This window comes from Rhea americana, unplaced genomic scaffold (assembly GCF_003343005.1).
Source record: "Rhea americana isolate MKP2758 unplaced genomic scaffold, rheAme1 scaffold_10, whole genome shotgun sequence".
NCBI lineage: Eukaryota > Metazoa > Chordata > Aves > Rheiformes > Rheidae > Rhea > Rhea americana.
The window spans coordinates 5,033,764-5,044,227 of record NW_028185039.1 but is presented as its reverse complement, the minus strand read 5'-3'; the positions used below and the strand labels follow the sequence as shown (position 1 = coordinate 5,044,227).

The window sequence follows — 10,464 nt, the reverse complement described above, 5'->3', positions numbered from 1 at the left end:
AGTTTATTATATGACCAGGAATATACTGCATGTTTGGTTTGGGAGTAGTTCAATCCTGGTGATAGTAAGCCTTCACCCAGGACTGGCTATTGCATCAATATAGTAAAGCTCCCTCCACAGCTGGTCATTTGTTGTTGACTAAATATAAAGAAACTTGTTCCTAATTGTAAATAAAGAACTTTGGACTAAAAGTATTTTTATATCAGTTATTTTGTTCAAAATGGTTTTATCTGATCTAATCAAAAACTGAGTATTGGTCAAATAAAGGTAGAGAGAAATTAAATTGCAGTTGTTTTTAATGACTCAGACATTGTAATGGCTGCAAAATAACTTGTATGAACAATTATGTTAAACCTCCGTTCCATTTTCATTCCTTTTAGAGCCATTTTTATAAGGATTATCACAGTCACTCAAAACCAGTTTTGATGTTAGAAGCTTTCCGAACTTTACTCTTTTTTTTAAGGTAACTTTACTTTTAAAGGTCTGCTCACTTGTAACAAAAAGTGTGTGACATTTATCCTTTCCAGTAAAGGATGGATTGGAAGTAAGTAATTAGGGACTTTTCATCATATGTGGCTTTGAGACACTTGCTGCAGCTTCTTTATATTCAGAGCCACAACTTGGCTATGATCATAAATTTTAGATCTTTTTTGCCTGTTTTCTGCTTAGATACACATCTTCCTTCTTTTCGCTTGCACTCAGCTCCTGAGATGTGCTTCACCTGGTAAAATGCTGTGAAACAGCAAGGCCAGGGGCAGGAAGGATTTATTATATATGTACTTGCACGTACTTCACTGTAGTGAAGCATGAAGAGTTCTAAAGCAACTTGAAGCAACACAAAAAAAATGAAGCCTAAGCTGAAAGGCAGTGTTCTGAGTCTTCTAAATATGTTTCTTGTTCAAGAATATAACCTGGAATAAGGTGTTCGTATCTGGAAAGTGGGCTGTATTTTTGTTACTGGTTTCAGTCCTTCTCCCCTACTCTGCCCCTTTCAGATTTCTGCCTCTGGAAGACTGGGGGTTTTGTTTATTCCTCCCTAGCTGCTTCAGACAGAACTTCCTGAAGGAAAGAGGCACATCTCTTCCTCAGGCTCATAGTTCAGGTTAAAAATAGCACAAAAATAGCCACCAATGGTATAGGAAAAAAAAGGACAATTTACACACTGCAAGACCAAAGATTCAATTTTATTAAATTTTGCTGTACATAGCTGTGGAATCTAGTAGTAAATATTTGAGAATGGGCCTTGGGTTAGCACTGAGGATGGTGGCTCAGTACAGGCAAGACCCGAGAAGCAATTAAAAGAATGGAACTTTGGAGTGAGGGACGTCTGCCAGGTGGCTCTTCCGTTCCAGAGGCACGAGAGCTGGCTGCAGGACACAGCAGTGTACATGGATTGGACACAGGATGTGCACCAAAAGGTTGAGAGGAGGATCATTGGTTCTGCAGTACATGGTAGAAGAGTGACACAAGGAGAAAGGGCTCTCATAATCCCTCTTCAGCGAGTCTGCTATTCCTCCTTACTACTGAATTTCTACTAAATATTTGAGATTCCAGAGAAATATCATCCACCCTTTGCAGAAAGTAGCACTCTGACTAAAAATCCTGGCACCTGGATACACGTGTAACAAATTAATTGCTTCAGAAAATGTTTGTAATAGCTATTGCTGTCAATATCCATTTGGCCCCATCTACAGCAACCCTGTTCACATCTGCGGTAGCATATAAAGTTATTTATTTCCAGAACCTATTTGATGCTCTTTTCATCAACTAATTGGATCGTAATTGCACTCTTCAGTGCTCTCTTCCAGGAGAGAGTAAGTGCTGTAGCAAATAAACAATATTCACAGTAAAAAAAGACCACCAGATTGGAAAGCAAGAATTTCTGAAGCACGGAACGTACTAAGCAATTTGCAACATCACTGCCAACTGCATTCAAGAGTATTGCCTCACTATCTGAGTGGGGAGAGGTATTTCACCTGCCACTAACCCAGAAATTTTGGCATGTTTTAATTGGGGCAAAAGAAAAGGTGGTTTCATTTCTGCTCTTGCTAGCCTTGACAATCTTCTCTAACTACCAGCTTTTTCCAGAACAGAGCTGAAATTGCTCATGGCAAGTTGATTGTTGCTGTAATGGGAAAAGAGTTTTACACATTAGAAAAAACATCAAGCAACTTTTCTTGCACAAATTTTCAGACACCACATCAATCTGCTGATAAGCAGGTGATAAAATATACAGTACTCAAGAGTACAAAAAGTATTTGCTTATTGTAGCTGCAGATTCTCTTGCTTTCAAATTAAATTTGGATGGTGGATTCCCACATACCTTTGTACTTTGATCATGCAAACAAAAGCATTTCAGCTTTATTTTTTCTTCAGCTAGCACCAGTCAATACATAGCTTGCTTTTAAAAAATACATACATTCATGTGCAGTATCGCTGGAAGGAATAATCTTCTGTCCTGCCTTACTTCTCTTAAAAAGACCGGAAGGTAAGAAGGTGCTGAAGTTTTAACCTTTAATGCTCATAGTCTTTGCACTGAACACGGGAAGTTGGCTTTTATTTCCTTGTCAGGATACAACATGGCCATCTTTCCATGTAGTAGGAGGGAAGTATACTCGCCCTCTACTTTGGCATTATTATTTCCAGGTTCTGTTCTAAGAACAGCAGTATTGATGCTTTTAAGATGCCACAGATACACCTCAAATTATTACATAGTTGTAGGACAGATTATTTAAATTACGAGAATGAAGGTATAATTTTAAACTATGCCACAAAAGAATGCTGATTTGGCTTTATAACCAAGATTTAAGCAAAGCAAAGGAATAGTCTGAGAATCATAAAGCAATCTATTGATATCTAGTTAGCTTGTCAAAACTCATCCTTGTACCTTACACTGCGATTTCCTCAGATTTACACAGACTCAGTGTGTATAACGTTTGCACCTTAGTTTTATCCAGTGTTGCAACAGAGGGTTTTCCTGCATTCAAAATCTAAACAAACAGTAGAAGTAAACCACTGCTCTTCCCTTCCCTTCCCCAGAACTATCATTAGCAGTCCCATCTGCATTATGGTATACCCTCTTGATGGTAAATTCAGACCTGCCAGAATAAGATGGCCCGTTTAAATTGCTGAGCGTCCTACAAAGCATGGGTCTAGTAGTGAGGACCACAGTCTTCCACTAAGCTGTCTGTCATGTAGCTGGCTTCGAGGACTGTTTCATAGTATCTTTTTTCTGCAAATGTGTTCACTGTCCAGGCAACCACTTCAATTCCTTTTGAAGACCAGTGCCTTACATACTCTCTGTAAAGAACAAAGAAACCGTAAGAGGAAGACGGACACTACCATACTTAAGGCAGACACCATTCAAGCTAAAACTGCATTTTAGTTTTACACCAGTATTTCATCAAAAATGATAGCATGTCATCTTTTTGTAGCAGAATACTTTAAACAGGCAGAATCAACAATTTTCTTCTCTGAGATTAAACTTAGGATCTAACATAAGGTAGAAAATACAGATTGAAAAGACAGAGGCTTAAATGTAATGAAATAACTATCCAAACAGCATTACACAATACTAAATGGAGCACACTGATCAACAGGTGCTATTTTAACATCACTTTCATATATTAGTAGAATGGTATTGCCTCCTGACACATTAGCCAGCTTTAAACACTTACTGAGAAACAAAATTTTTCTGTATGAGGAAGGCTGAAACCCCACATAATCGCCACAAGAAACTGTGGAGGCTCCAATCTAGAATGATATCCATCATCATATACCAGTAATGTTTCCAGAAGGAATCGAAACGAGGTGTCCCATTTCCAAGGTGACTCAAATGCCAGGGCCTGTGTGTTAGTGCTGTTACAACATTTCTATCAGCTTGTCTCATCTGAAAGATCAAGATGAAAACATTGTAGTTCACACAGATGCCAAGCTACATAGCTGCACTGAATATAAATTGGGAAGGGTTAGCTACAAAGTGCTAGCTTGAATCTGCAGTCCTATCTGAGTTCTTCTCCCCTTTCCAACCTCAATCCTTTCTTAAATCTTTTTGAAAGCTGGTATAATATTTTACTGTTTTTCTAATTATTATTTAAAATGTGCTGAATAAGTGGTTGCTCTTATGTTAACAGCATTTTAGAGCAAAACAGTCAGGCAACAGAATAAAATATATGCTAAAAGGATTTGACAACAAGAATTAGAAAACAGTTTTAAGAATAGTCTACATTTACATCAAAACATGAGATTCGTTTATATCTTGCACACAGACATGGCCACATGCCAATTTTAACTAGTGACATGCTTTTTTCAGAATGGGAAGAGTTGCTGTAGATTCATAACATATGCATCTACTGAGCACAGAGTCATCTACTAAGATGATGCAGGAGATTTATGACTGATGCCTCATTTATTTTCAGTCCTAGCAATGTTAACAATCCAGAACTACTCTGGAATTTTAAGTTGCATATCTCACTGAAAATCTCAGCTAGAAAGAAAAAAAAATCCAAAATAAGCTTTTAGGTAACATCACCTTATAAACAACATCTGGCATGAAAGAACAGACTACGCTGTTGTTATACAAACGAGGAAATTCCAGGTAGAGTTGTTTTAGAGCATCAACTGCCTGCCAATTAGAAGACACACACAGTTGTTATATTTATATATATATACACACATAAATATACACACATACTTATTTTACAATGGAAACATGTTAGAATAATCTCCTTTAAAATACTTCCATGTTTTGCATAGCAAGATAGAAATGAAAAGGGGATGAAGAAAAACAACATTTTGTTTATAGCATTAGCACACAGATACCATTTTATTTTTGCAACAAAACTCCTTTGTATCTGAGAATGTTACTCATTGTTGAGTTTTAAGTAGCCTTAAATATATGAGGAGAAAGTGAGGTACGTCTTAGACTTATCTTGTAGATCAAAATTTTGAAGTATTAGCTATGGTTTAGTTCAAGAGGGAAAATGAATTTATTCCCATGTTCTGCTATGCTAAAGAAAAAAAAATCCATTTTGTATAAAATATTAATGATTAATTACATGCACCTTCCTTCAATATTTTAAACTGTAGAAAAGCAAGATCTTTATTTAGAGGTTAAATAGTTCCTCTCAGCACAGGCAGGGAACTCCCTTTGCTTTGTTATATGGTGGCATGAGCTGAGCTCAACACTCATACAAGCCAAATTCTAATTGTGAATTGCAACTTCCCAGGACAATGGAGTGGAATGAGTGAAGCCCAGAGATGTCATCTGCATTTTTAACAGCCCAGCTTTGGATGACACAAATAATAGACCTAATCTCACTCCTAGTGGAGAAGGAACTGTACTATATTTCAGCTAAAAGCAAGCTGGAGGCTGACAGCAAGGTTGAGGGGTGACTTAGCACACAATACAGTAAGCGGTACCTGGTTTGTATGGCCTTTGACATCAAAGTAGATTATAAGATTGTGTTGCATAGACTCCACAACAGCTTCTTTTAGAGTTGGTACTTTTTCACCCTGGAATTTGCTCCTATAGAAATGGATAACTCCTTAGTGGAATGCACTGAGACACACACATATCCCCAATACATGGAGCTGTGTCCCAGGGATTCCTAAACAAAGCTTGCTGCTATTCTAGTATTAGGGATGGGGTCAAGCACCAACAACCATGGTAGCAGCAGCTCTCTCACCCAGTGCAAGGCTGCACATGTACAGCAATAAGTATCCACCTCCTCTTCCTCCAAAATCCTGCTAGAAAATCATATCCCTCCAAATTGAAGATCTAATGAAATGCTTACCAACCTTGTATCCCATACTGAAACTCTAATCTCAGATTTTCACCTTAACTACAATAAACAAGCATTCAATCCCAACTATAGACTACCTACCCTTCCACTTCACCCTGCTTTGGCTGTGCTCCCTAACCCTGAGCTAGAAATGTAGGTCTTGGCAGAGTAAGCAAGACAAGCTGAGGATGTAGGAGAAACAGCTGCATGCATCAATAAATTATTCCTGATAAGGTGACAGCCAGCAACTGTTGATCAGTATTAACTGTCTATGTGGAAGTTCTCACCGTGTGGCTCAGGTGATCACTTTTCCAGTAACAGACTGGGGAAGATACTGCTTGTACCATGTACTATAAGTAATACATTTACCCCGGGAATCCCTAATGCACAGTGTCTTGGAAATACAAAGAGTACAAACAAAAAGCTCTTCCTCGAAAATGGATTCACTTATGATACTGCTTAAGTTGTACTGTTATCAAAATTTTAGTAATATATAAAAAGTATTTTCCCTTGGATACTACTGGAAAGGAGTTAATCAACACCCAGGAAATCTGGCTGGCTCCTTTTCAACATATAATCCCAATGTTTAGAAAATGTAAAGTCACTTATCACAAGCAAAAATCCCAATACCTAATCAGTAAAGAAATACGTGTGAATAAAATTAACCTTACTCCATTACTCAAGCCAATTTTGGAATACAGCGAAATTCTCAGTATCTTAAGTGTTCTGTAGTCCATTTAAAGGGAACATATGCCTGTGGATTCTTGTCAAAATTATCTTGATTCTACTTCACTGTTCCTGTTTCAGGGATGAGCAAGGAGCACACAGTCTGAAATTTTACTAATATTACATGAAAAGTAACAGATGAAACTCTCAGTTTTAAACTTTCAATAATTTTAATCACTGATAGATCAAAATAATCATTTTCTTTATAATGGATGTTTGTTACTGTTGAAACAATAGTTTCAGCACAGCAATATGTCTTTTACCATAGCCTATGTTTCGCAGCTGGGTTAAGCCTTCTGACTTCATCAAAGGTCAAGTCACACAATCTTCCAGACCCATCAGTTGTCCTTTCTACTGTTTCATCATGCATTAGAATAGGAACACCATCCGCAGTAAATTCAAGATCCAGCTCAACTCCTGTTGCTCCATTCTCAGCTGCCTTAAAAAAAACAGAAACCACGTACACAACAGAAAAGACAGCTTTATAGAATTAATATAGGTACTGCTGTATTTAGTTTGTATTCCGATAAAGAATATAAAACTATTATTTTCAGTAAGCTCAGTCTGTGGAACACAGGAAGTTTTATCAAGATATTGCAAAACATTTGTGTATCAACTGAAAAGGTATTATCTATCTTATACATATCATAATGATAATGTCTTGGCCACGGGATTAGGATCAGGATAAAATGCAGAAGGAATCCCACTCCTTGTTTCTTGCCCAATAACTCCTGAGTCCTTAAATTGTGTTACTTTCTAAAAGGGAAGGGTAACAGTTTAGATAATTTATAGATTAATACATAGAAGTCAGATAAATGTTCTAAACCAGTGATTGCCAAAATTTTCATTAGAGCGGGTCACACAGCATAAAGACTTTTCTTGACAGTAGAAAAAAGCTCTCACCCTTCTTTAATCCAAAATAGATGCAATATTTCCTTTGACAGTCAAGATTCACCATGGATGTACACTAGTTGACACACTCATATGAAATATGTATAAAACTTCCCAGAAGCATCACTTACAATGCTTGTACTTAAATGTATGTAGGCAAATCCTAATTCCTCTTCAAGGAGTTCCCATAAAAGACAGCAATCAAGAGCTGAGCAGCCTCAGATCAATTAATACATCCTCCTCCTGCCAGGATTTCCTCAGGCAAGCACAGAGCGAACTGCAAGATGAACTGCTCCGAAGGCCAGATGGCCTCTTGGGAACAAGACCAGTGCAACAGAAAGATAAATGCACTAGATGCTACCCAAATAAGTAAGGATGCTCAGACCCTGGAACAAGGAGCCTTGCCTCACCCAAAAGCAAGCAATCAGCAGACCAACAGCATCTCATCACTGCAGATACACTACATTGAGAGACTGCTAAGGTCTATTCCATACGGTTCTCTAAAAAATATTTTCATTCTAAGTGCTTGCCAGACTTTTAGAGCAGCCCCCCAATGAACAGGAAAGCCACCACAGGGCTATATTTCACATTACAGAAGGCAGAAGGTCAACAACACAATTCCTATTCTTTCTTCCATTTGCCATTTTCTGATCAGCGCATCTTACATTCCAACCTCCTCACAAGTTCAGAATCAACTAGCTATTGTATAAATATTACTACACGCTTTTCAGGACATGATCATTCACTCAGAAAGGTTACCAGGATATTTAGTAAGAACTTCTATAGGCTTTCCTCTACCTTCCTTAAGACTAGGTATAGTCAACACTGCTGAACAACCCAGAACATAAAAAACAGCGCTCTCATTCATTTTGTCACATACAAAATCGAGCTCTGGATTATGATGGGCAGCAGAAAATTACTGTATTTAACATTAATGACTCACAAAGGCATCTATGTCAATGCCTTTCTTTGTAGCTTTAGAGATGCTACTTAATCCCTCTGTTTTGTTGATTATTTTGCATTATTCATTCCTCTTTGTAAGGCTAGTTCTTGCTTGCTTATTACACCTTTAATTACAAGTTTTTGCTTGGATCTATGGAACAGTTTGATCTTTTTGAGGGATGGCTGGAAAGGTACTAATGCTTTCTACTGCTAATTTGTTGAAAATGCATGGCTTCCAGGTATTTCTGTAAACAAATGATTCAAAGGAACATTTTAAAAAATAGTCTTATTGATGTGGGTGTCAACAGAACAACAATCAAATTTTGGAAAGTAATAATGTAGTGAGGATACAACAGTGTCRGGACAGTTGCAACCAAATCCTGATTCCCGAGATGCCTTGTGCATCCCTTAGCTGAACTGGGACCATATATCTAAAAGTACAGAATATCAAAGGTCAGAATTCCTACTTACAGATAATATTGATACTGGAAGATTTACTTTTGTTTCCAGTGTGAATTAAGTTTCTTTTGATACTGAAATTTTCACAAGTAACATGGTTTGGATATACCAATTAAACTGTTTTCAGAATGAAACATGCTCCCAGGGACCCAGACAACTGCTAAACAAAATCAGTAGGATTCTGACCAATTTCCAGAAAAGGTAATTTCATTACAACCCTGCTGCCTGGGCAGCGAACAAGTCAGATTTTCAACTCTCATACAACATAAAAAAAACAGGTGACATGGCAGCAAGTTTCATAGCAGGACTGTACAAAGTGAAGTTCTTGCAGTACTAGGTTTTGCTATAGCTGTGGATTCTCAAAGCTCATTAGAGATCTTCAAAGCTTAAACAGAGAGCAGACAACCTGTTACTAAATTGCTGTCCTGCCTCTACAGTCTGTTGCCACACCTACAAAATAAAATATTTCATTATTGCTGCACTGCTAGGCTATGCCACAGCACCAAGCAGCTAGGCAAGGGGTGAGAACATCTACTACAACACAGCTCAGGCATTAAGACCCAAACCCAATCAGACTATGCTGAATCTTCCCGAGGGTGAACACTGACAAGCAAGGCGGCGTGCTGCCGCCAGGCAGAGGCGGCCGGAGCCGTTTCAGAAGATGACGGCTCGGCGTCTCCTGAAAAGTTCGCTGAGAAGGCGCCTCAGCAAACCACCCCCGCAGGCCTGTGTCGACCGGCACCGGCTCCGCTCTCCCGGGCGCCCGCCCGCGGCGGGGGAGGTTCCCGGAGCCGCCTGCTCTAGGAGCGCGGCAGCTCCACCGCGCCCTCCAGCCCCATCCCCGGGCGGCTGGGGCACCTCAGCCGCGCTCCCGGCGCCCGGAGCGGGCGGCGGGCGGGCGCCGCGGCGGCCGTGCTGACCTGTCGGATGGCCGCCAGCGTGTTCTCGGGCGCGTCGTGCGCGCCGCCGCGGTGGGCGATGCGGGCCGCGGCGCCACGGGGCCGCACGAGGCGCTGCGCCCGCTGCGGCGCCGCGGGCTCCAGGCTGAAGAGGTGCAGCACCAGGTAGAGGCCGGCCGCGAGCAGGCAGGCCAGTGCCGGGCTGCGGCTCAGCGCCAGCGTCGTGCCCAGCARCACCGTGAAGGCGCCCAGCAGGCCGTCGCCGTGGCACAGCATGGCGGCGCGGGCGCGGGCCGGGCCAGGCCCTCAGGGCAGGAGCAGCGACCCCCTCCCCCCTGCGCGCGCGCGCACCCCCACCAACGAGCGCTCAACCACCCGCAGCTAACCACCGCCCGGCACCTCTCACGCGCCAGCCAATCGCCGCGCAGGACACGCCCGGCTCGCGGGCGTCGCCCAATGGGAAGCGGCGGCAGCGGGGCGGGGCCGCGCGCTGCTGGGCTGCGCGTGAGGGAGCGGCGGCGGCGGGCGGGGCCTCGGAGGCCCCGCGCCGAATTCCCTCAGCTGGCGGCGGCGGCTGGAGGAAAGACGGATCGTTCCGGGTGTGCGGGGCACAAACAGAGAATAAACCGTATTAACTGAGGCACTACTGCCTCGAGAGTCACTGAAGGCAGCTTTGTCGGGGGACTGGAGAGAGTATGTCTATTTTTTGCCAGCCATGCCCCTATCTAATTAGAAATATGATATTAATTATTTTCTAAATAAGT

The 10,464-nt window shown here is 41.2% G+C and overlaps 1 protein-coding gene across 1 annotated transcript; it reads right to left on the bottom strand.

Moving 5' to 3' along the window:
- Positions 1–1,163: 1,163 nt before the first annotated feature.
- On the bottom strand, positions 1,164–10,043 carry GDE1 (glycerophosphodiester phosphodiesterase 1). The gene is made up of 6 exons (XM_085302395.1): positions 9,722–10,043; positions 6,773–6,948; positions 5,422–5,527; positions 4,532–4,624; positions 3,678–3,889; positions 1,164–3,300 (listed from the first exon to the last, which is right to left on the bottom strand). The coding sequence occupies exons 1-6, from the start codon at positions 9,974–9,976 to the stop codon at positions 3,153–3,155; spliced, it is 990 nt and encodes a 329-aa protein (XP_085158521.1). The 5' UTR covers positions 9,977–10,043; the 3' UTR covers positions 1,164–3,152.
- Positions 10,044–10,464: the final 421 nt, after the last annotated feature.